Source organism: Temnothorax longispinosus, chromosome 4 (genome assembly GCF_030848805.1).
Source record: "Temnothorax longispinosus isolate EJ_2023e chromosome 4, Tlon_JGU_v1, whole genome shotgun sequence".
Classification (NCBI taxonomy): domain Eukaryota; kingdom Metazoa; phylum Arthropoda; class Insecta; order Hymenoptera; family Formicidae; genus Temnothorax; species Temnothorax longispinosus.
Window position 1 is genome coordinate 20,840,197 of NC_092361.1, and position 25,660 is coordinate 20,865,856.

General features: G+C 39.2%; 2 protein-coding genes across 10 annotated transcripts in view; one reads left to right on the plus strand and one right to left on the minus strand.

Annotated features, from left to right (window-relative positions):
• The first annotated feature begins 2 nt into the window (after nt 1-2).
• Nucleotides 3-11,747, plus strand: LOC139812244 (uncharacterized). Of its 6 annotated transcripts, XM_071776934.1 has the most exons (5): nt 3-322; nt 429-694; nt 921-989; nt 1,638-3,306; nt 3,403-11,747. In XM_071776934.1, exons 4-5 carry the CDS (start codon nt 1,638-1,640, stop codon nt 8,157-8,159), a joined length of 6,426 nt encoding a protein of 2,141 aa, XP_071633035.1. In that variant the 5' UTR covers nt 3-322; nt 429-694; nt 921-989; the 3' UTR covers nt 8,160-11,747. The 6 variants fall into 6 exon arrangements, with proteins under 6 accessions (XP_071633035.1, XP_071633034.1, XP_071633033.1 ...); XM_071776933.1 differs by lacking the exon at nt 921-989 and having other exon boundaries at nt 429-608; XM_071776932.1 differs by lacking the exon at nt 921-989 and having other exon boundaries at nt 429-548.
• Nucleotides 11,735-25,660, minus strand: part of LOC139812250 (high-affinity choline transporter 1) — an 18,604-nt gene continuing 4,678 nt past the window's right edge. For 2 of the 4 annotated variants that reach the window (XM_071776944.1, XM_071776946.1), the window contains exons 2-13: nt 23,922-24,157; nt 22,321-22,428; nt 21,835-22,063; nt 21,117-21,345; nt 20,594-20,831; nt 20,387-20,493; nt 20,206-20,309; nt 19,749-19,879; nt 19,167-19,438; nt 18,484-19,092; nt 17,565-17,815; nt 11,735-17,076 (exon numbers count right to left, since the gene is read on the minus strand). In XM_071776944.1, coding sequence (XP_071633045.1) covers nt 16,806-17,076; nt 17,565-17,815; nt 18,484-19,092; nt 19,167-19,438; nt 19,749-19,879; nt 20,206-20,309; nt 20,387-20,493; nt 20,594-20,831; nt 21,117-21,345; nt 21,835-22,063; nt 22,321-22,428; nt 23,922-24,099 — 2,727 coding nt within the window. In that variant the 5' untranslated portion in view covers nt 24,100-24,157 and the 3' untranslated portion in view covers nt 11,735-16,805. The remainder of the gene's footprint in view (nt 17,077-17,564; nt 17,816-18,483; nt 19,093-19,166; nt 19,439-19,748; nt 19,880-20,205; nt 20,310-20,386; nt 20,494-20,593; nt 20,832-21,116; nt 21,346-21,834; nt 22,064-22,320; nt 22,429-23,921; nt 24,158-25,660) is intronic. The other 2 variants (XR_011731840.1, XM_071776945.1) reach the window with 2 other exon arrangements.

Genomic DNA, 25,660 nt, shown 5'->3' on the forward strand with positions numbered 1-25,660 from the left:
AACTCACTTCGGCTCACTTTGCCACTTACGACGCACCACGTGTCGTCATCGCGGTATAAACTAACCTAACCTAACCTGAGCTGCGCGCGAGGAGAGGAGCGGTCTAAATATCGTCGTTGACGCCTGCTGGGAAAGCTTCGCGCCGCGCTTGAGCCAGTTGAGCCTCGAGATCTCGACCAGACGACGCGGAGGCGCGAAGTGGGAGTAGTGGGACTCCGCTTAATCCGCATTGCCGCATTGTGTCTTGTGTCTTGGAGCGCGCGAGAAAAAGCCGCTACGGTCGGCTAACCTGTATGATCTGTACGTCGAGCAGCTCGAACAAGTGAGTAAAGACAACGGCCTGTTTTTTTTAGCCTTTACTCTCCCATTTTCTCCTTCAATTTATGCTTTTCTTGTGCCTTTTGCGTTCGCGCTATGTTCTGTTCCAGTTTGAGTGAATAGAACGATTGGGTGATTTATCGAGGAAGTCAGTATGTGTCAATATATAAGTTAACGCAGGAATAATGCATGACTCATCGGCGACGAATGGATCCCTCGGCGAGTTTCGAGTCAGTTTTCTTCAGTACGTCGAGATATCGATCACATTTTAGGTTATGAGGAAGCTGCAAGTAAATAACAATACGATTTTCTAACCCCTGGAAGTAGTGAGGTGGATTTTTCTACGTTCCTTACATGGAGCAAAAAAGTTTTAAATGTATCCCTTTTAATGTAACAAAATTTGCCGACATTTTTTGGTGGTTTTTGCATAGTTAGAGTTGTGATGAAAGATTTGTGATGAAAGGTAGCAAATAATGGTGATTTGTTTTGCTTTTACAAAATAGAGTGTAAGGTGTTGATTGTTTTTATGTCAATTGCTCGGTTGTATTTCTAGCTACGCATTCCAATCCTGCTTATAAGTATTTTCTTTAACATCTTAATAGATTGATTAACCTTGGTTGTAAATTCAGACCGAAGGTCATTAACACTAAGAAAATATTTTAATCAAGTTTGTAAGTAGACTTTGAATATAGGTTAACTAATGCAATAATACAGGCAGCGTTCCGATATATGTTATGGCCAGTCTACAATGAGTCGTTAGTTGTTAGTCAGATGTCGGAAGGCAATCGGAGGCCTGTAATCGGTGAGTATTGTAAGAGATGGCGTTTGGCCAATCGATTATGTGATTGCCGATTACAGACTTCCGATCGCCTTATGACACGTTTATGACTTTTTCCGACTCTCTTCCGACATCTGACTAACGACTAACGACTCATTGTAGACTGGCCATTACATACACTATAGATTTGTAGTACTAGCAGTGAATATCGTAACGCAGCTGCAGTTTAATTGTTTGTGTGTAAAAGTAATGTGTTCCATGTACAAAAGATACAAAAAAGTTCAAGTAAATGTTATTATGATTTATTCCATTTAAACTTTATTTACATTTAAGCTGAGAAAGGTCTTTTTTTGCCTCTTTCAAAGTGTCCGAAGACAATGTTCCGTCTGTTATGTCCATAAAGAGCAAAATTCCATGTTTGATAAAAATTGCCATGTTTAGTGACTTTAGAGAAAACAGTTTGATTACTATTACACTTTTGATGCAAGATATAATGCGTATTTTATAAGAAGACGTATAATTTACACTAAATATATTACAGATGGACTCCGACGAGGAACTGTTTGATGCGACACCGAGTTGTAGTACTTCAACGAAGACGAGTTTGAACTTGACGCAGCAAACAAAGGATTTAACGCTGGATTCAACCCAAGAGAGAGATTCCAATAATGTGACGACAAAAAATATTTCGGTAAAACTTACGCGTTTACCAAATGCAAAGATAGAGGAAGAGCTGCCGACACATTTGCATTTAGCTAAAAAGAAAAGACGTTTTTCATGGAAATTTGGACAGATTTGTACAAAAGGGCGATCTGAGAAAAACGAAAAGCGAAAAAAATCCTCTTTTTTTATACCTTCGAGATCTCTACAATTCCAAAAGATGGAATTTACCACCGAAGATATATCGATACTGTCAAAAGATAGAGAAAATGAAGAAAATGCACCCTTGAACGAATCGTATGATGTAGAAGTATTATCCGAAGGAGATCAGGAGAATGAGCAGGATGCACAGAGCGAGACTAAAAGTTTCATTTCATCACCGAGTCAAGCGCAGAAAGAAGTAGAGGAAGAAGAAGAAGAAGACTCGTATGCCGCTAAAACTTATGTATGCGCACGTACTTTACCTTACGAATTTCATCGGAAAAGTGGCAAAATGTTTGATGATGGAACCATTGTAAAAAATACCACTCCTTCACTTTTGTTGTCACCAAATAGCAAGAACGCAGAGCCGAGTTTGCACAGCAACACATCCTATCTGTCGGAGTGTTCGTCTTCAAATAGTGCAAACGCGACGAAAAGACTGATTCATTCAAAATTGAAATTTATGGCCAAAAGAGTGAAGGGAAATCAATTGGATGAATGGAAATTTAAAAGAAAATATACTTCATCTGACAGTGAAATTGAAGAGATACTCGTAAAAAAAAGATGTCGAAGAATATCGAATGAATCTGATGATGAAGATTCATCTGTAAGTAATGCAGAAGCGATTGATAATAATAATAAAGATAACAAAGATAATAATCGGAGTAAATCTAGTTTGTCTCTTGAAAAGATTGATAAAAAGGAAATGGATATACAGATTAAATCGGCTCGGGTTATTTTAACAAGATTGGAAGAAATGGAAGATGAGGATGTTATCAAGTGGCGAGAGATCAAAACGAAGCCTTTGGATATTACCGCATCTGAACCAGTAGAAGAACAACAATTGGACCGACTGGAGCTAGTACCAAATTTGGTAACTTTAGAATCTCAAGATAAATTAATTTTGCCGCAAGAAGACGGGTTGTTGGAAACAAAAGAGCCTCCTATTTCTAAGGATTCTCCATTATCTAGGAACGTTGAAAGACGCCGTGCGCTAAAGTCAAGGTTGAATAAGCTAAGGAAGAAATATAAGTTGTTCAAGAAGCCTAGAGTTCTAATGATAGATCTGGATACTTTATGTTCTTCCAAGGATGGCAGATATTCGGCGACTGAGGTCGATCGTTTAACGAAGAAATATGTGACCTTTGTGATAAATTCTAATAACCAACATAAAATTCGTAGGTCAAAGACGTATAGACACGCGCACTTACAAAAGAGAAGTACGCAGAGAATACCAATAGACGCAGAAAATACCGCAGAAGATAATAATACAAGTCCTACTTTGTCCAGAAGACAAAGTACGAACGAAATATTTAAATCACGGTTTACAGAAAAAAGTTCAATAAAAGGTACACGTCTCTTCAAAGTAATCTTACTTAATTTTATTTTTTTAAATAATAATTTATGTTTAATACGATTTTGTTAATTTCAATTTTTTGTTCCAGACGTTCAAACCGCACAAAACAGCGATGAAGATGTGCCGTTCAAGATCCACCGAAAGTTCATCCAAAATCGGAGTAAATCTTCATCATCATCAGGGACGTCCGAGAAGAGTGGTCCTTCGTCACAGAAGCGTTTAGAAATATGGCGAAATGCATTTCGCAAAATTACGACCTCGGAAAAACCGCAAAAGAAAACCACTTCTGCGCAGTCAACGTCAACATCACAAACACCCTCCATTTCGCGAAAATCGCCGAAGAAATCGGTGGTTGCAAGATGTGAGAGTGTTTTTACTTTGCCTTCCACATCTACGTCTTCCCCAAAACACAGTACACTGGTCGGATCTCCTAGAAAACTCGCTTCGCCGAAGAAACAAACAGAAGTCTCAGCAAAGCCGACGAAGTGTAACACAGCCAAGCCCGAGTCATCAGTCAGCAGTAAGAATTTTCCAAATGTTGAAAAGAACATCTCCAATAGCGACTTTACTCAATCTAAGGAAAACACTGTTTCTAAAAGCCCATGTAAAAACGCAAAAGAGGTAGACGTTGCTATATCAGACGCTTTCTTAAATTCGAGCAAGAAGATATCAAACACGACACGGAAATCTCGTAAAGCGATCAAGTTTGGATCAAAAATTCTCCTTGGCATATCTACAAAATCGATAATCCCAAACATGTGCGGCGATGAACGGTCACTACGCAGAAGGAACCAGACATACAAATGTACCGTGTGCAACGAGTTGTTCGAGAATCAGGAACAGTTGGTGAAACACATGTTGATTACCAATTTCCATAATACACGTAGAGCTAGGCGGGCATTTAGCAATGCATCGAAATCTGAGGAAGCCTCGATGTTAGACAAAACAGTCGTGAATAAGAACAGTCAAAATTTGGAAAAGTCGAAACCGTCGACATCGCAAGAGCAATGTTCTTCTGTTAATGGAGAAGGTAGTTCGCATCAATCGGATAAATCTGTTGTTGATTCTGACATGGAAATCTCATCCTCTTCTTCCTCCTCGTTATCATCGAGAGTCGTCAAAACGCACCACGAACGTTCCAAGATGCCACATAAGAAAACCAAGGCTAAATCAACTACGAAGTCAAAGTCCAATCTGAAACTGGATTCGTCAAATAGGGCGAAAAGTTTAGAATCCAAGAATGTGAAATTGAATCGTTTGAGGAACTCTAGAATAAGACGGAGATGCACTATTTGTTTACAGGTCTTTGATACCTCTTATCAATTGTTTCGGCATACGTTTAAGCATATGGCCCACGATCTCAAGAGTATGTACACGTCGATTGAAAAGATTAAGATTGCTACATCGCAAGAGTCTAACGATAATGACGATCAGGTCGATGATGTAGGAGAAAATGCTACTTCGCAAGAGTTTAACGAGAATAACGATCAGGTCGATGATATAGGAGAAAATTTGGTAGAAGCAGTTACGGAAGAGGTCGAAGTAGCCAAAAACGGTGTCAATGGTCAAGAGAAGAGATCAGAAAATACAAACAAATCAAGCGCGAAGAATCCTGTTGCTTCAAGAGTAACACAGCCCGATGCAACTAAGGGAAGAAGCGATGCTTCGAATGTGTCGGCGGCAAACACTGTAGAACGAGACTCACAAAGACAGTCGACACCTCTAGCGAACAACGTCGAGCAGAATGTACAAATTGCGGAGAAAGTAAGAACGTGTGTCGCTAAATCGTCTTCGGAACAATCGACGAAGTCCTTCACCATCTGCGAATGCCACAGGCCCAAGACGAGCAACGAATCACCGGTTCAGATCGAGATAGTTTTATTGTGCACCATTTGCCAGACGCTGTTTCGACGCTTCGACTGCTTCGAGGCGCACTGTGCGCAGCTGTCTGCGGAAGGCACGCTCTGTAACAAAAACCGACGGACCAGTAGGAAGTCCACGTTGCTCTGTGTCAACTGTCAGCAGACACTGAACTCTGTCCAGGAGCTGGGCCTTCACTTGGTGATGCATTCTCGGCTCTATCGCGCAAGCACGGCGACTTTTTGGTGCAACATATGCAAGGTGATCTTTTATGGTCTCGGACAGCTCTTCACCAACCATTTCCAGAATCACGCGAAGAACCCGTTATTCCTGGCTAGTCGTCTTTCGTTCCCGAGGCCTTCCAACATCGGCTCGAAACTTATTAAGTTTCGGTCGACGGACAACGACAATGACCAGTTGCCAGAGCTTTATATGCAGATAGCCGACCATGTGTGTCAAGATTGTAGAACACCCTTCATGACATTGCAGGCTCTGAAATCGCACAAGATGATCTGTCCAAACGCCACTACCACGTCTGCCGATCCTCGTAGTGGATCATCGAACTCGATCACATTCACTAAAATACCAATTATGCTGATATGCGGATTCTGCAACAAGACGTATTACAGCAGGATGTCTTTTGAAGTGCACTCATTGGAGCATACGCAGAAACGCGATGTGCATCTGCACTATACTTGCGTGGCTGTCACCGCCGTAACGAAAGTATATATCTGCAAAGTGTGCACAACCATGTGGCAATCTTTGCAGAGCTTCGAGGAACATTGGCAGACTCATGCTGCGCTGCAGGAGGACTATATATGCTCCCGCTGCCGTAATCATTACAATAGTATCGATCTGTTTCAGAGGCATGCGAGCGTGCACAGGAGCAACAACGAAATGCAACAGATGCCGATCACGTGCGAGGTAGTCTATCGCGATATCAGTAACCTGAACTCTACGAATCCGCAAAAAGACGCTGCTGGAGACGATTTACCTTATATGGATTTGAGTTGTTTCAACAACGATCTCAACGTTGAGAAGACTGTGAACGGCAAATCACGCGAAATAGAAGAGCTGACTCAATCAGTGCTGGAGAAAATCTTGTTTGGGAATCGACCCGCACAAGAGGCGGTAATATCGTCAGAATTATCAGTAGGCTCCAATAAAAAATTACAAGCAACCAAGAATGTTTCGCAGGTTCCTGTACAAGTTCCCTCGCCCAATGTCGTAGTCACGCAGTCGAGACGAAGTAACAACAGCAATTTGAGGAATTGTGATGATGATTCTGAAGAGGAAGAGGACCTAACGATAGTGTTGTCGGAAAGTGAAGAGAGTTCGGTTTCGAGAAATATCGACAGCACGCCTTCCATTAAGCGTCCGAATACGCAAGAGAACGCGAAATCAACATCTAATTCTGCTGTTACTGATGAGCAAATACAACGTTCCAACGACGCGGATTCAGCAGTCGCATCAACCTCGAACGACGTGAGTATAAGTGCGAATTCAAATGCCCGACATAGCGTAATAACTCCGAGGGAATCCGCGAACACGCAGCTGAACACAAATGTGAGTAATTCAAAGGATGACAAGATATCTGATGCAAATAAGACTCTCGAGAATTGTGTAGATCAGTCAGACGCGAATTCTTCGAAAGAATTGTTGCCGAAGAACGCCATGAGCTCCGTGCCAAAGTCCTTTTTGCGCGTCAAGTCCTTGGCGGAACTCACAAATAATCACTTCTGCCGGTTGTGCGGTATGTCGTTCGAATCCCGGCTCAAATTGAGAGGACATGTGCCGGCATGTACACATATACACAACATGCAGTTGGCTCGTCAAGGCAAGCAAGATGGTCAAACATCTTCATCCGATAACGCGCAAGCCCGGCCGGCGAAACCGATTAATCCCGTGGTATCCGTGCCTACGACATCGACCCAGGATTGTCCCGTTTCTTCTGTAGCGTCGACCGCCAACGTGCCTCCATCCATCACCGTGCGTCCGAGTGCACCCATCCGAGTAATTGATACCACCAACTCTCGACAATACCAAGTGATCGGTGTGAAGCCACTGCATTCGGGCAAGTCTAACACGATTGCAGATGTATCAAAACCGAAAGAGACGCTACCTCGTGAAGTGACGCGTCCATTGAACAATGTCAGTGCTACGCCGCATAGCTCGCAGAAGACAGCTTATCATCAAAACTTGCCGGCTCATGTTAGCCATCCATTAAAGAAATCAACTCAACTTACTCAACAGCAACAGAGTACTGGCACCGTAGCAATTAAACCGTTCTTACAAACTGCTTATCAAACACCCAGGCCTCCTCCGCCACCATATCCACAACAGCAACAGCCGCAGCAACTGCAACAACAGCCGCAACAGTTTCAACAGTTACTACAAGTGCAACAACAGCCACAATTGCAACAACAGCCTCAGCAGCAGCAACAATTTCAAAAACAGCTGCAGCAATCACAACTGCAACAGCTGCAACAGTTACAACAGCAACAACAACCGCAGCAACTACGACAACAGCAACAATTGCGACAACAGGTGGAGCAGCATCTGCAATACCAGTTACAGCAGCAGCAGCAGCAACTGCAACAATCACTACAACAATCGCAGCAACTGCAACAATTCCAACAGCAGCAACAAACGCAACAATTGCAAATCCAACCGCAACAACCGTTGCAACAGCAGCAACAGCAACAGATGAATATTGGTAATAACGTTATGCAATACGTATTATCTAAGGAGGGTCAGTCTTACCTATTGTCACCGAGCAACATGATACCAACGAGCTCGGATAATGTTATGCTTGTTCCCGTGAACACAATGCACCAGACCTCGAAGAATCCGGATCGCTACGCCTGTTTATACTGTCCAGGCTTCGAGTGCGGCTCGGTGCAAGAATTCACGTTACATGAGCATTCGCCGAAGCACGAAGCCCGCAGCCATTACAATCGCGTTGCTTATGTACCTCAAGCGTAAACCGTCAGTGACATTCATATTTCTTTACATCCTCGGCACAAAAAAAGACGCTGAAGTTCAGGAACACTTACAGTCACTAACCGACAAAGAGAAATTCTGTACCATTTTAATTGACATTTTGATTGCGTGATTCTGATTGAATGCAATCGAAGTATAGTTTTTATGAGCTCTTGTTCCGCTAATGATGTATATAAATGCATTTTTGTCTGAATAGGAGATATTTCTGAATTTATTTGTCTGAATTAGACACGAAAACTTAACAATTGCTCTTATGTGATATTCTGACCAATCTTTTCAGCACATCTAGAAACGATATATAATCATTTTTATTTGTCTAAGTTGATTAAACGATACAATTTATTGTTATAATTAGTTGCTACTTAATCATAAATTGCGAGGATTTTGTATGTCATTAAAGAAGATAAAATACCAACAATTTAAATTTATAGACGATATAGATATTAATTTATATTGTAAACGATTATTTTTAACAAGTGCCACAATTATGATTTATATTTTCAACAAAAATTAAAATATCTCTTATTGTATCGGTGCTGTATACAAGTGTTCATTCACCAGCAGAGTATACTTTGCAAAATATTTTTATGTTACCAGATTGTTAAATTGCTAAAAGAATGACCAAACTATTCTTAGTACCTATATGTCAGGAATACCGTTCGCATCAAGTGCAACAATTGAAGAGTATTCTCGGAAATACAAAGACTAGTATTAGCATCTAAATCAATTTTAAATGGTTGATATTCTTTTCTTGTACAGCAACCTGTTAACAATAACGTTTGTATATGAGTACGAGATTAGCACAAAATAATACCGGATATGTATTTCGAGAAGTGGTTCGAGCGAATAACAGAACATACGTCTCTAGCGATTGCACGTACTTCTACTGAAGAATAAGTGAAAGAATTTTTATAATGAAATAGGATTTCGCAGTTGATTCTATTTAAAACAAAGAATCAATCGCTTCGCCTTTTCTTTGATTCCTTACGAGAGATTTTATTACTCCAAAATAAGACTTTGTATGTATCTACTATATATACTTAGAAGATACGTCATTAGAAAATACATTATAATTAATATCAATACATTATCGCGATTTGTTAATGCTGTTGTTATTATGTAAACAATTTTAGTACTATTAAGATTTTCATTGGAGAGATTTATAGATTTGATACATTATTTAAAATGTCTGTAATATAAAATTTGAAGGCAACGAAATTTCAGGAAGGTATTTATAATACGAAATTCAGCAGTGTGATAAATATAAATAAATATATTTACATTAAGTAAATTTTTCTTTGGCGACACTGTATTTATCACTTCTTTACATTTATATATATTTTTTATTGCGAACTATTTTTATATTTTGCAATCGTCAAGGCTTTTTAATCCATTATCGATTGAAACGTTGCACCAAATGTTGATCTTGCATTGAGTTTTTCGCTAAAGAAAAGTCAATTTCAATACTTGTCCATTTGTCCATTAAGGTTTCAGTTAATAATGAGTACACTTTCATTCTTTTTAATACATTTACGTTTGTATACTCTCCAAGATAGAGTATGGAAGAAGTAAAGTAATTATATATCAAGGATATTTAAAGAAATTATCTTTTTGAAATTTGTACTTTACATTGTAACAGCAGTATTGTACATAATATTATTTGTCCGTCACATTGCGCATATGTCTATAAAGGATTAGCTTTTAATTTTAATGACATATTCTTCGCAGACGATTTTCTTTTCAATCGCGATTTTGTAAAGCGAACAAAATAACGAAAATAAAATATACGATTAATATAAAACAATTGACGAGTTCTGATAGAGCCTAATTATTTATTCTAGTTACTCTAGATTACCAGCTTTATTCCAGGTCATTAACATTTCTATAGCATTGGTGAAAATAATAAACAATTTACGTTATTTGTATCGTTGATACGGAGTTTTTCAACTCGAGATTTTGATATTATTGAGATGTTAAAAATTTTGTAATTGTAAGAAGTACATATTACGCACTCCTGCGAACGCATACTGTTGCAAATTCCTATATTTACGAAGCGAAAGAGAGATGATTGCGAGTGACCGAATGTATCTATAGCGTCTATCTTGGAGCAATGCAGTGATTCACAAAAGTATTCGTATTCCTTTAATTGTCCTGAACATGTTTTAAGAGAGATATTGTAGAATTCTTGTCAAGAGGAATGTATACCGCGTTGAATCGTGAGCTTTCGATTGATTTTACCCTTATTGAAAGATAATAATTCACTAAAACATAACTAACACTATGGAACTTTGATTAAATTTCTGTTGATATTATAACTATTATCTTTACATCAAGCTTATTTTAATCGAAAGTGTTTCATCAATGCAATATACATGTATTCCTATCGATAAGGATTCTTTCACATCTCTAGCAAAAAATATAAGGTAAAATTATTAAGTAAAAATTCAAAAGAACCCGAATACTTTTTTGCCACATGTGTACATACACATTTACATAATATTGTAAAACTTTGTACTGCATACTTGTAAATAGACATTTATCGAATATTAGAACTCGAGATTTCCGGAAATCCATTGTTGTGTAGCGGCAACTCGCGTTGCCGTCTTATTGCAAGATTAAAGTTGAACAAATAACTGAATATTTTCTGATACCGAAATTATAACGCTGTTAGACTCATTGAACTTGGTAATATTCGAGATTTATTCATCGAATGAAATAATCTTTATTTTTAATAAAACGCGTTCATCACATTTCTATATCTGTCCTAGAAAGTATTATGATATATTGTCTTGAAATTTTGAAGATATCTTATTAAATTGTTAGAAAGATATCTCTGGTACGACATCTTATGTTCCTATTTATGATATCTTTAAGGTATTGTTTTAAGATAACTTTAAGACATTTTATGCGAATAAATTCTGATTCTATGACACAAAAAGCATATAATTGATGAGTGTCAGAATAATTCGTGTAATGTTTCTCACTCTTAATGCCTATCTTTATTTATTTGAGATTATTTGTAGACTTTTCATGGGCGAAACAAAAATTAATTGTATGGAAACTTAGTAATAAGAAGAAAAACAGGAAAGAAGAGCTGATGTTAGGGGAGACCGGGGCTCGTTATCACAAAATATCTCTTATCCGACATAGGTACTTTTCCCAAAGTTTTATTTTAATGAAACAAATTTTACAATAGAAAAAGAGAAAACTCTGATTCAAGAGGTGCCAAGTAAATTTTCGAGTGTTTCAAGATATCGTATTAATGTTCTTCAGCTTGAGTAGTAAATCAACAATTTATTTGAGAGAAAATAAAAATAAAATAACTGCAAATATACTTTTCTAAAAGCAAGATTTTAACAAAATTATGATAGGACACGTGGAATTTGACATGTAAAATTTTGACAGCCTTCTCACCGCATATGAGAGCATAATTGTATACCAATTTATATCAAAAGACGAAAATATGGGTGAGATAGCGTAAGTTAAAAAAATAAGTATAAAGCATAATATTGTACGATAAAGAATATTATTGTAAGATACATATGCTTTTGAATAAATATGTTATCGCGACTTGCGTTCGTCTCCTTTATTCGGCACTTTGAGCGACATCATTCATTACAGCGATTATTATCCTAGTCATTGCGATCATGACAAATATACTGTGATAACATTAGAGACTATCATTAATGCGAATGATTTACTACGACGAAAAATATCTAAAACAAATATCGGGTGAAATTCCGAAAAGGTCTCCGATTATCATGAGATTTAGTAAAAATGTCTTATAAATGAGTATATATTGTACGTGGAAAGATTTTAAATGTTGATTAAAGCAAATGTTTAATCCAGGAACGCTTCATGCATTTTGTATTTTTTTACGCAAAACATTTATATTTCGATGTTATCTTGATCAAAACTTTATTTGAATTAATTAGATCCTTTCGAATATATCCCGAATGTAGTCTCGACGTTTGAGATATGTTCATCAAATTTCGTGAAAATCGGAAGGAAAGTCTTTCCGGAATTTCGTTGCAAATATCGGACGTCAATGCTTATTTTTTTCTGTCGATCTTAATGATGAACAATTCTTATATCAAGGCGAGCTTATGTGACTAACTTGTACATTAGCTGACCGTGTTCGCCAAAAAGATTCAAGGAGCTAATCGTAAACTCGGTTTGCTTTTCCAAATTTCATTTAGGTTTACTAAATTATATTTTCGAAAGATTTTGTGGATTTTCAACGGATCTGTTTTAAAATCTTGATCTTGATCTTGATCTTCCCAGCTTCAGAAAAAATTGTGATTATTGAATCAAAGAAGGATTGGATTCAATATCACAGCTGATTTTGTTATCGGGAATAACTTTAGATATAAATATTAGATTTAGAAATTTTTTCGCGTTGAATATCCTTCTCGACGTATATTCTCGGCGCGGTCAGGCCAATGGCATTAATTCTCTTTATCTTACGCTTTGGCACATAATTCACATTGCACAATATATCGATTGCGTAATTTATCCGAAGATGAATAATACATTTGTCGTATACGCTACTAGTAAAAAGCGTTTTTAAGCGCTTTTTTCTCGAAACCGGTTTCAGCGGTTCGAATTTTCAATTAATTCATAAGTTAGTGCTGTCGAATGTTGCTGTTTTCGCTGTTGCGAATAATTTTATATATAAATTTCTTCGAGCATCGGAATTCAGGCCGACTCTAAAATTAAAGTGATTTAGACATTTTTTCGCGTTGAATCCTCCTCGACGTATCAATCTCTTTATATCTTACGCTTTGGCACATAATTCACGTTGCTCAATATATATCGATTGCGTAATTTATTCGAAGATGAGTACACTTGTCGTTATATATTAACTTATTATTAACTACTTATTAACAGTATATCGTGTAATACGTGACATAGGTATAAACGTGTACATTACAAAGGGTATTTCTTACAAAAGGATCCGATGGTCGCATACGCACGCGATCGAGGAAATGCTTAAGTCTCCGGAGAAAAAAGATATATATAATATGTATACAGGTGGCATATATATAAATATCATGAGTTACCTCATACGCAAACATGAAGAATTATATCACAGAAATGATAAAACGTTACGGAATCCAAGTAACAGGAGTAACGTTTATTAGACGTCATTTTATCCTTTGGCATCACTTTACTTGAGAAGTTTAAATATTATACGAATTTTAGTAAAGAAAACGAATTCACAGTGAAGCGTCAAGTATTTCATAAAAGTTACTTGATATTACTATTAATTAATTAATTAATTTTAATACCTTATTAAATATTAATGTTTGCAATAGACTAGAGTTAATGTAGTTAATCCTGCAAGAGATGGAGAAATGCTTAGAAGAAAAGAACGCGCGTCGTGCGATCATCGAATCATGAATTATTCTACCTTAAAGAATTAAGTACCACTATGAAGGACTTTCATTGAGTTCTTCACGAGTCGATTTTAAGTCTCGAATGCTCGTCTTCTTAAATTTAATAATACTGATGCAGGTATTCGATGTTCATCTCGCTCCGCTATATTTTACAACGCGCGCGTCTTACAAAAGTGCGCGTCTTACAAAAGTTTAGAGTCTAAAGATGCGCGATTCGAGTATGAATTAAGTCTCACTCATTTTAAGTAACTACGATCATCTTTGTGCTAGTTCCTAAGATTTAATGCTTATTTTACAATAGAAAGGTATAAATCAGCGAGAGAATGGCATTTAGAAACGATATCATCTCCCGCAAGTTTCTTTTGGCTTTATTTTTACGTTATTTTTGCTCGATAAATATTAACAAAACTGCAGCCGAAATTTCGCTAATCATTCGGCTGCTTTGTCTACGATATAATAAATGTCTACAATACTGATAAATCTCTACCTGTGAAATTAATAAGAATAACATAACGAGAGATAAGCAAATATTTACATCACGCATAAATTCATGTGTTCTCCAACGGCCTGGATGATGGAAAAGGTATTTTTGCTATCTACGAAGTTCTTTTGCGATATAAAAGTGTCCCGCTATTTATATGTATCAGGTGATTACTTCTAACTCTATCGTTCGTATTCATTTCTTCTAGATACATTATTGAGCTTGAGGAGAACGTTCCTCACTAATGTAACGCAGATTAACCGCAAGTAATCCGCGTTTGTGTAACTACACTTGTACAATATATTAGTTGTGTGTTGTGCTGTACAATACTACGGAGCTAGGATATATCGCGTCGGTGGAAAAATATCGTACTTTCTTGTTGGCATATCGTAAATTTTCACGTGACACTCTCTGGACGTTCCGTTTATTATCAACGATGTAAGCTCTGCAGAGATCTGCTTTGGCGGAGCTTGCAGCGTCGCTTTCTCTCACGACCACGCTTATCGGATCGTATATCTCTTCTTTCTTCTTCTCGAACTAAACTAAGGAGAAATAGTAAATGCGTTCATTTCAATTTCTGATGGTAATACATATTATACTCGGCGCCATGTAGACGTTACAAATTTATTTTAACATAACGCCGAATTGTGTAACGTTCAGAAACGAGAGAAATCGAAAAAAAAGATATGTATAAATTCACTGAAATGTGCTGATTTTCATAAGCATAGAATATAAGTATTTCGATTAACGTCGGAAATATAATTGATCAAAACAGTATGAGGCACTTATATTAAACATCCACGGTCATTGCAGTCGTTTAGAATTATTTCGCTAATTATTCGGCTTTTGGTCAAGCTTGTCGTTTATCGTTTATGCTGTAATTGTTTGAAATTATTTCACGTGATGTACCGCTCTAAATTTTATGCCCTTCTCTTTATCGAAGAGATTTTATTGATTAAATTTTTATCGATTAAGTTTTATACGCGGAATTGTATGCTGTGAAAGAATCGTTCGAGTGCTTTTCATCCAGTTCTCTCGTCTTTGACACCGTAATTTAAGATGTTCGAATATATAAGTGTTGCATGTCTATCCTTAAGGTATTATTATGTACTAGTAATTAACTAACTCATATTAAAATTGTTACAAATGCATCGAAACCCTTTTCGATTACGCGTACGCGTATATACATCGGGTATATACGTATCGGGTGTGCGTATGTACAAAAATTTTTAATATTTAGTATTCATTACCAATTAGCCAAGCCTCTTGGTTTCTTAACAAAATCATAGATTGGCCGCATTGGATTTTGTCTTACTTTAAGTTTAAGTGGAATGTTGCGAAGTAGGAGATGTGTGATTTACAAAATTGGTTACATCAGCTACGAGCTATTTGGTTCATTTGGTACATGGTTGTCAGTCTGAAAATTGGTAAGTGGGTCCTATGAACTATAAAACGCTGTTTCTAGTCTCGCATTACACATATATATATATATATATATATATATATATATATATATATAGTGTAATGTACAAATTCCTAATTAATTAAGAAAGTGTCATTAAGAAAGAAAGATATAGTCAAAGTAGCGTAACAAGAAATTACTTAATTGCGAAAAAGGAACGAGTTACTTCCACGTACATAAAAAATACAACAAATATCAAAAGACACGCACAATAAATAACGCACACATACGCACGCATGGTAAAACGAATTAAAACGAATTAAAAAAGATTTACTTCCAAGATTACAAAATTATAATTATATTAATTGAATTCCTAACAATTCGTTGTGTAATTTCACTTAACTGCGGCAAGAAATTTTAACATCTCTTTATCCAGAAATTATTCAGAAACAAGTGAATAAAAGACATATACATATATATGATAGAATTAAATGTGTACTGATCGACTTCAATGTACTTCTATTTTTAAGATCAATTAGCTTCACACATGTCGTATGTCCAATTCTGATAGTAATAATAACTTTTGCTCTTAACTTTCATAAGACTATAAAATATTTTCATTAACTTGGTTCTTCATGAATGAATATTACTCAAACCAGGGAGTGAGATGCGATAACATAATAGTAACAGAAATTGCAGCACGCAAATTATCACAAATGTATGAGTGTGCAATGCATTTTGAATCGAGTCGAGTAATACAAAACTCTCAGTATAAATTCTATTGACTAACATAGTGGCATATGCTGACCATCTCATCGATTGAGAGACTCAATCTCTCAATATATACATATATCTTTTTTTCTGCATATATAAGTAAATTTGTGATAGTTCTAGATAGAATCCATCGTATAACGAACAGAATTACAGGATTGAGCACGCTGAGAGAGTGACAGGGGCGGGTTTTATGATTGTCCTTGTTGTTTCGCGTTCTCCAAGTGTGTTTTAGAAGAGGGACGTAACAGTGGAATAGCTGATGCGAGAGATTTGTTCTATATGACAAATATAATATTCGAAAATGAAATTATACGTAATGTTGTCAATCCAAATAATCATCGTTGCTCTTATTCCTTTCATTTAGAGAAATGTTTCTCTGTGCCCTTTTTTTTTACAAAATCTCATACTCTTAATTTTACTCTCTATCTCCTATCTGAAAAAAATGATATAATTTGATGAATGAAAAAACGACGGAATCTTTTGCATCAGCTGAACGTACCGATGTCGACATTTGCATTTTAAGTGTTTGCAAGTATATCGTTTTCGGTTCTGGAGATCCTAGGAACTCCGTTTTAGAACCTGCTGATCGCTTCGTCATCGGTGACGAAATAATTAGAGCTCTTTGCGGCCGTATTGTACATGCTGAAGGTGGGACTGACAATCATGCTACTCGTGTGACTGCTGAGCTCCGTTTCGTTCATCGATGAGTGCCTGCCGATGGTGGCCAGGCGCTTGTCCTTCCTTGCTAATGTCATACGGCAATCCTCCGGCCTCAGCGGCATCGACGGGTAATTCGGTTGTCTGGCGAGCGTCGTCAACGATCGGTCGCCTGTGTCATTGAAGCTGCGCAAACGTTTGAGAGAATGACCGGAGAGAGTGTTCGATAATTCGGACCTTATACAGTGGATATTCAATTCTTACGAATTCACTATAAAATATTTTCAACAGCACCCCGTCGCGTTGTAGAGAATTATAATATTTTCATTGTACTTCTATTTTATATCATATAATTAATAATTTTCAATTATATACTGATTATATAATGTAATTCTTCTTTATGATACTATATATATGTGCTATATATATTTTTTTTTAATTTATAGATTTAGAAATTTTATAATTAAGTGAAGAAGAAAGGAGACTTTGGAATTTTTGTAGTTTACAATATCATAAGAATATCTCTTTCTTTGATCCTGCAATCTTTGTATTTAATTCCCAACGCGATGGACGTAATTTTTCTTTGCAATACGAAGGGGTATAGATTGAAAAAAGTAAAGATTCTGGAATCTTTTTTTCTAATTTGCATTATTCGCTCGTTCCCTCATAGATACCTGTGATGTCGCACGATGCCTCTCTTTATCTTGCAATGCTCGTTCCCGGTCTGTCCCTCAGACGCGGTTCCGTGGGTTTTGCATGCCTCTACTCCCGCCGCTGGCACGGGGGACAGGGATCCCGGTCCGAACGAGCCGTTGCTCTGTCTCCTCTCCAGAATGTTGACCAGCTCCACTGATGGTGTCGGCGAGAATGTGCTCTGAGGACTCGCGACACTAAACGCCGTCTCATGGGAGCTATGTACCGGAAGCTATGGGAAATCTATTTGAATACATACTCCAAGAGCCAAGATTGCGAGATCGCGCAGGATCTCTCTGAGGATTCCCCGATTTTCTCAGGGGTCTCATTCTCTGAGAATCCTCCGAATCCTCACTATTCTTATTGACGAACAATTGTGCCAAGCAATCAAACATAGGCGTAAAAATAAATGTGTAAAATTCAATTAAGCAATCTAGACAAGAAACTAATAAATTTTCTACATCTATCGACGACTGCCAATAAAATATTTCAGAATCAAGCACGTTGCTAATAAATTCCTTTTCTCTCAAAGTTCAACGAAAAAGGCCGCGATACGCGGAGAAAAACAGTATAAATCAACAAAGATAGAATTCATCAGCGTATTAAGATTAAATACCATGGGGAGAAGTTACGTATGGAAGATGCTGCGGGGGAATATCCGAGATTTCTCCGCGAGGGACTCTCTAAGGAATCCCCTGAGACCTCGTCATCTTTGATGGACAATCGTACCGCTGATAAATAAACAAACATACACATACGTAAAACCAATACATAGAATTTAATAAAATAACTCATACAGATAACTGAAGATATAAAACAAAATGCGCGCAAAAATGAAACGGCGGCCCGACTTGTCGCGGGGCTTCACAAAAGCGACGATTCGTGAAGGTCGTCGCTCACCTGCAGCGACGGTCTCCGCAGCGTGCCGCCTTCCATGCCGACGAGTTTCACCCCCTTCACGCACTTTCTGGGACCGACGCTGGCGGGCGGGTTCTCTTGAGCGTTTGCATTATACTCCATGTTGCTCCTGTCGACGATGCTGATCCGGTCGTTGTTCCGCGTCTTATCGCTGCTCGGCCCGAGCTCGCAGCCCACTTTGGCGTAGGAGGGAGCGCACGGAGCGATCGGAGTCGCCGGGATCCCGATCGACCGGGTGGGCGAGAGGATCTGGGGACCGATCGTGGGACTGCGCAGATTTCTCACCGCGAGGATTTGATCTCTGCACGCGTCGTTCTGTAGCGGCAGTATCGGCGTGTACAACGGACTCGCCATGGAGACGTGCCGCGCCGGCGTCGGCACCGCGCTACGCAGATTCTGCTGACTCGGCATATTGTGGTTCGCACGTGGCATGATCGTCCCGATGTTCTTCATTTTCGGCGAGGCGAGATTGCTGACGATCATCGCGTCGCCGTCGCCACGATCGGTCGCGTCCTCGTGGCCGCAGGTTCTTTCATCGTCATAAACGTATGTGCCGACGCCGTCGCAGGAGTCTATGCCCGACGTCGATTTCTGAAAAGATGGGTGTGTCATCGATTGACTGAAAGTGTGAAGCGAAGGACAGTTAACTTGCAATTCGCAATTACCGAAGATGAATCCATGAGAGCGGCGCCGGAGCTGCTTTGCACAACGCCCGACGATTCTTTGGACTTCCCGGGCGAGTAGATATTCAGCACGTCGCAGCATTGTGGAAAGTATCCTTTTCCGAGCAGAGTTCTGGCGAGGAAACTGGTGAAGAGCTGAGTGAAGAGGGCGATTATCATGACGGCGGTGCGAAAGGGAAACTTCTGAGTGCGCGTCCTCTTATCGTAGAAAGGATATTCGATCAGCGGAAGTATGCCGAGGCCTCTTTCACCGCCTGAAAGCATTCACGCGTTTACTTATGAAACCCTAGTAGATTTCTAGAGGATATTTCAGTTATCTGAGAAGACGTTTTTACGCTTAAAATTAAAAGAATTTGAAAGAAATATTAAAAAAATTGCAAGAAGTTAAGAATGTTTTTCAATTCTTTAAGTAATTAAGTAATAAAAATTCAAAATGTATCTAAAAAATATAAACGATAGAACAAAGAGAGAGAAAAGAGTCTTTAAGCATTGTGTGACATTTCTTATTTGTTGTGTTGTTTATATTATTTGAGTGATGTTTGATAATTAAGAATTGTAACTAACCACCGAGACGCAGGACGATAGCGATGAAATAGCCCGCTAGACAGCCGTAAGTATCCACCATACTAGGCCAATGAATAACGGCTAATAATTGCGGAAACAGAACGACGTAGACGAGATCGGAGCACAAGTACCTTCGAACAAAAGTGCGGTGTATTTTAGTACATCGATCGTTACAATTATTAGATCTAAAATTCGTAATTAACAAGCGAACTAATTTTTCGAATAGGCACTCAAAGTAATGTCAAAAAATAAAAACAGAAAATTAAGAAAAGGACGAAGTTGAGTGAACAAGATGCAGCTGAAAAATTTTCTACCGACTATTAACTTAAAAATAATTTAATCTTTTTTCAAATTCGCTTGTACGCGAAGTCATTGCGAAAATTATCGGGACATAATAGACACATAGCGCAAGTAGATACATGCCATAAAAAAAATGAAGAGAAACGTGTTTACTTACGAAAGGTAGTAAACGCTGCTGACCGTGAGGGCGACGAGAGTGGACAGGATAGAAACCGCGATTACGGAAATTCTCAGGACCCAGTTTAGCTCGCGCTCGGACGCCTGTAACGAAAACGAGGCTTCAATGACGTTTGTTGGCGCCAATCGTTTGTCGGTTAATCAGCGTAAGTTACGCTTACTTTTGGCCGTATCGTGAGTTTGTAGACATTCCTGGTAAACATGGAGCTGCTGGCGAGTATACTGGAGTCCGCCGAGGACATTACTGCCGCCGAGATCGCCCCGAGACCTTCGGAGATTAACGCATTTGCAAAAAGTGAATTCGAATGTTCCTCTTACGATCGGAGAGAAAGAAAGCGGAAGTAATTTGAGGATGTACCAGGACCTACCAACGAAAGACACCCATTGGGGCGTGAGATACCGCAGGACCATCGGCAACGCGGCGTTTCCGTCGTCCGTGGTGAACGTTCCGTTGTAGCCCGGGACCATGGACCAGTCGGTGGCACGTGCGACCACCCCGATTACGGCCGATGGTACCGCGAGTATCAGGCAACCGAACATCGAGACGATTGATAGAGTCGTCGCAACGGAAGTGCTCTTGATACTCAGGATTCGTTGAAAGTAACCCTGAAGAAGAGGAAAAATGTATAAACAGTGTGTCAAATTTTTGCTACAACACTAAATTACCTTCTAATAAATAAGTAAAATAAACAAAGATTATCTATAATTATTTATATAGTAATTTTCTTCAAATGTCACACGAGACGTTTTTTGCAATAGTAGCGCAAGGCTCTAAGCTGCATGTTCGTTTCGTTTCAAGTCTCTCAAACGGATAATCTTTCGGCTATATATATACATACAATTTGAGCTTCAACGTCGTTTACAAGTCACAGAAGAATCAATAAGTTATACCTGCCAAGGTATACCGCCAAACACCAGCAGCAGCATACCGTCCACCCACTCGCCCAGGTCCTCATTCTTCACGTGTCCCAGCCAGTCCTTCGTGGTCAGATTGTTTTCGAACGACACCGCGGGGTGCACCATGGAAAACGGCGCCGCTATCACCAAACCCACCAGGATGCACAGCAGTTGCAGCGCGTCGGTGCACGCCACGGAATACAGCCCGCCGAAGACCGTGTATCTGAAAGGCAGCACATTCCGATTTTCGCGTTTCTCGTCTCGCTTGTAATTCGGTCTCGCCAAGTTACGCATCGAGCGTCACCCTGGGCCGGTATTCCTATAGATCGTTCTTATTTAAGGTCTAAACCTTAAGTAAGTACCCTAAGTACACGCGTTATTTTTAGTATAATAATCACAGATGGGATCTCTGCAGCGCAGTATAAGTCAGTAAGTAGGTCCACTCCGTGTCGGCACTTTTGATCTGAAGTGAAATGGCCCACCATGATGTTGAGTGTGAAAATCGTATGTCTGTCCCCTTCTAATACGGAACAAATAGTGCTTGAGGTTCAACCAGACCTCGCCCGCGTGCAGTTAAAGGTTAAATACAATCTCAAGATATATTATGAATCAATTACGAAGCTGTACTAGCATTTTAAGATATATACTCAAGACTTGAAATAAGAACGGACGGATACGGGATCCTCTGTCTCTGTTAAAGCGTTGTCCTTACATGGCTGCCAAGAGCGCGGACGCGCAAACACTGATGTTCGGATCGACGCCGGCGACGACCGCCAGCGAGCTTCCCAGCGCTCTCAGGACGGCGCCGCACCAGAATAGATCGCCGCAGAGCGCCGGAAGGAAGAGCAAGCCTCCGACGCCCGCGCCGTATCGTTCTTGAAAGGGATCCAGCATCGTCACGTACTCGGCCTTCCTCATCGGGCGCACGAAGAGCAGGGCACCTGCGATGATTCGTCGTTTGGAAAGGTGACGTTTATCAAAATGATTAAGCGCGGATAGAGCGAGGTCGGACTCGATAGATGATGTAAAGGAAAATGTGAAAAATTAAGAGGAAGGACTCACTTGCGGTTTAATTATTCAAGAACCAGTTCTATTTTTACGATCGTTATAGTCGCGATATTTTCTGTTTTAAAGTATCTTTTGACATTTCCAGTGAATTGGGTTTACGGAGGTCGAATCGGGAGATCGTGCGACGTACCGAAAATCAGGCTGAGGCTGTACCCGATAGGCACTTGACACCAGGCTAGACCCCTCGTGAACATGGCCTCGGCGGTCCCGTTGACGAAGGCTCCTCCGACCCATGTCGCTGCACATATACAACGGTGAGTCGCAAAAATATTTATATCCCTTCAATTGTTGACTTGAAATTGATATTTTTTTAGAGGAAATTACGAAATTATTATTGATAAGAATATATACGTTGGTTGCCTTAATTAAACCTTTTCATTCTCATGTATTGCGACAACTGTCGGGATTTGCTACGTCAACAATAAAGTACGTCGGCAGAATTTTTTGTCCGCGTAAGCTGCACACGTATAAATAGCGAAGCGAATGCATGGTAAATTATTCCTATCTCGTTGTCCGTTTATACGAAAAACGGGAGGGAAATGGGAAAGATAAACGAATTGGGAGGGACAGAGGAGGAGGGATGGGGGTGTGCTTGACATCGCGTTTTTCTACGGATGCATATCGCGGAGTGGTCATTACGGTAATGGAGAATGCAGAGATATATTCATTGCAGGGGAGACCAATGAGAAAATTTGAAACGATTGAGTGAAAACGAGGAACGAGATTATCAGGTGCGCGAGTAGTCCGTAAAAAGCAAAGTGGATCAGAAGAAAACGAGACGAAATCCACTTCAAAGTTATAAAAGGTCTTTCTTCTCGAAAATTGGGACTAGATTAAGATAGTGAAGCCCGGAAACATATCGGAGAGCGCGGAGCGAGAATTAATTTTGAATAAGACAAGCATGGTGCAACCAATGTTCCCTTTTACGGCGTTACACTTTACAATGCAAGGCGGTTGACACATGTCGATATCGGGGTCGTGCTTTTTGCGAGATAATTTCGTAGAGTCTGACGGATATAACGAACTTGGAAAAGAGGCGGTTTCTCTCGGGCGCGGCAACTCGCGACAGATTATCAGCTCCGCGGAGTGATTTCAATGCCTGCAGAAGCTGACGTCTGCGCCGCAGCAATTTTTTAAAGTTATAGATTTTCCATCCACGAAATCGGGAATTAATTTTCAGTAATATCTCTATGCATTTTTTTTAAGCGGCACAAAAAGATGGCACGACATGTATTAAACGTCGAGAATGAAGAAAATGTATAAAATAATAGCACTTAATCAAATTCTCGTTGAGCAAAAATTGACTTCGAATCAGTCGTAGAGGAACTCGTAGATAGAGCTTGTAGGCATAATTTTTCATCGTTCTCTAATAATATCCATAATTTCAACGTCATGTAGATTGATCCTTGACCTTTCGAAACGTTCCGAAGCAGGAAATCCACATAATAGGTCTGTGTTCATTCTAATCGAGGTCACGCGTCTGGTGCGATAAATAGACGCATAACTTTTTTCGTAACAAATTTCGTTCATTGTTACATGAGCGAGAACATTAACTTTCGCAAAAAAAATCAGGCAGGAAAATTCTTCTATTTTAATTAACGCAAAGCGAGTTTTGTCTCAATATCATCCGAACGCGGAATTGTCATCAAACGCGCAACGCGTAACGAAACGATCTTACAAAATTTATTTATCTTTTCCTTCTATTTGTGAAGATCCTTGGGTGACAATTACCGATAAGGGTGAGAACGCCGAGCAGGGGGCCGAGGCGTCGGTTCGCCAGCATCATGTCATCCTGTAGATGGCCCTGCGCGGCCTGCCTTCTCTTGAACGCCGCAGCCCATATGCCGACGGCCAGCACCGCGATGTAAAACACAATCACGCCGATTACGCCCGTCACGTACACCCCCATCCTCCTCGCCGCACCGTACGTGTTCGTTCTCGTCCGCTTCCGGATGTGAGCTCTGCAACTGAATGATTGATAGTAAGAGCAGCGTAATAACTATAGCGTCGCTAAACGTCTACAGAGAGTCGCAAAAGTCGTATTCCTCTCCCCTCCCTTGAACGTATTGACTTAATTTGATCACTGATTCAATTATCGGTGGTCCCATTTCTGGAAGAGGGTATTACGGGATCTCTATCGACAAGAACGTATTTCAAATTAAGCTCTCAACGGATACCGGCTATATCGAGAAATAATTTAATAGTTCTTTGCGTATTCGACACTTTTGATATGCTTTGGTAATTAGAGGCTCCTCTCGAGCTTCCCGATTATTGTACTCCTACTTTTTGAAACTCCTTGTTAGAATTATTTATTTGTCGAAATTTACAGTAGCTCCTAATAAGAGTCGTTTGATGCTAGATTCTTTTATTTCTTTCAATAGCTCTTTACGAGCAATTTTAAAGAAGCATTCAAGATGTTCCTCGTCATTGGTCGCAACATAGAACTATGTAACACAATAACAGCGCTGTAATGGTTAATAAACAACCGGATGTACGTTGTTAATAGTATTCGTCATACGAGATTATATGTGCATCGTGACAAGTTTGATTGCGCGTTTCGTGTAATATCCAATACGACTGAATATTTTATTATTATCGTACATCTCCGAGTGCTTCCCTTAACGGTATAATGTTTAACAAGTCTAATAATGGGACTATTACATTTGTCCGGCAATAGAGTAGCACGGAGGTACACACGGATTAATCGGATGTAAAGCCGCGCTCTCGCGATCGATACCGCGTTAATTATTCCGTCTCCTTGATTAACATTTGCCGTACATATAAGCCCGCGTAGGTACCGTCTCCGCTCGTTAGTCGATACAAGGAGCTTCTGGCCTTTGATATTTAAAAAAGTTGATATCCGCCGTGGACCTTCGACAGAAAGGCAACACGTTCCCGGAGAGAAGAGAACATTAATATTATCGGAAATATTAATTTACATGTCGTATCACGTTACGTTAGCACACTGTTACCGTTCTGACCGCGTAAAACCGTCAAAAGAGATTCGATTTCATGTAGAAGCGTGTAGATGAACATGTATACTCCAATATACTTTTCTTCTGTAAAAAAGATATGTATAGCGTTATACATATCTGTACCCTAAAGAATCGTATTTCCAGTTCTTGTCAAAATTAGAGTTAATATATATTTTTCCAATACATATCAAGAGTTTAAATTATATAATGATAAATGATCTTATGTCTATTATTACTAGTTCCCAAGACACAATGTTCAGAAAAAGTCGTATTAGAAATTTTCATAGAGACAATGAGCTTTAAATCCTGTTTTCTCTAAATTTCTAATAATGGAGATATACGATTCTTCACCTCTAAGGTACATATATATATATAAAATATATGACCCGAGTTGCATGACGTAAATATGACGTAAAAAAATTACATAATGACGTCTACCAGACGTCACTATGTCTCTTAACGTCACCTCGCTACTTTGGAACGCAGGAAACTTAA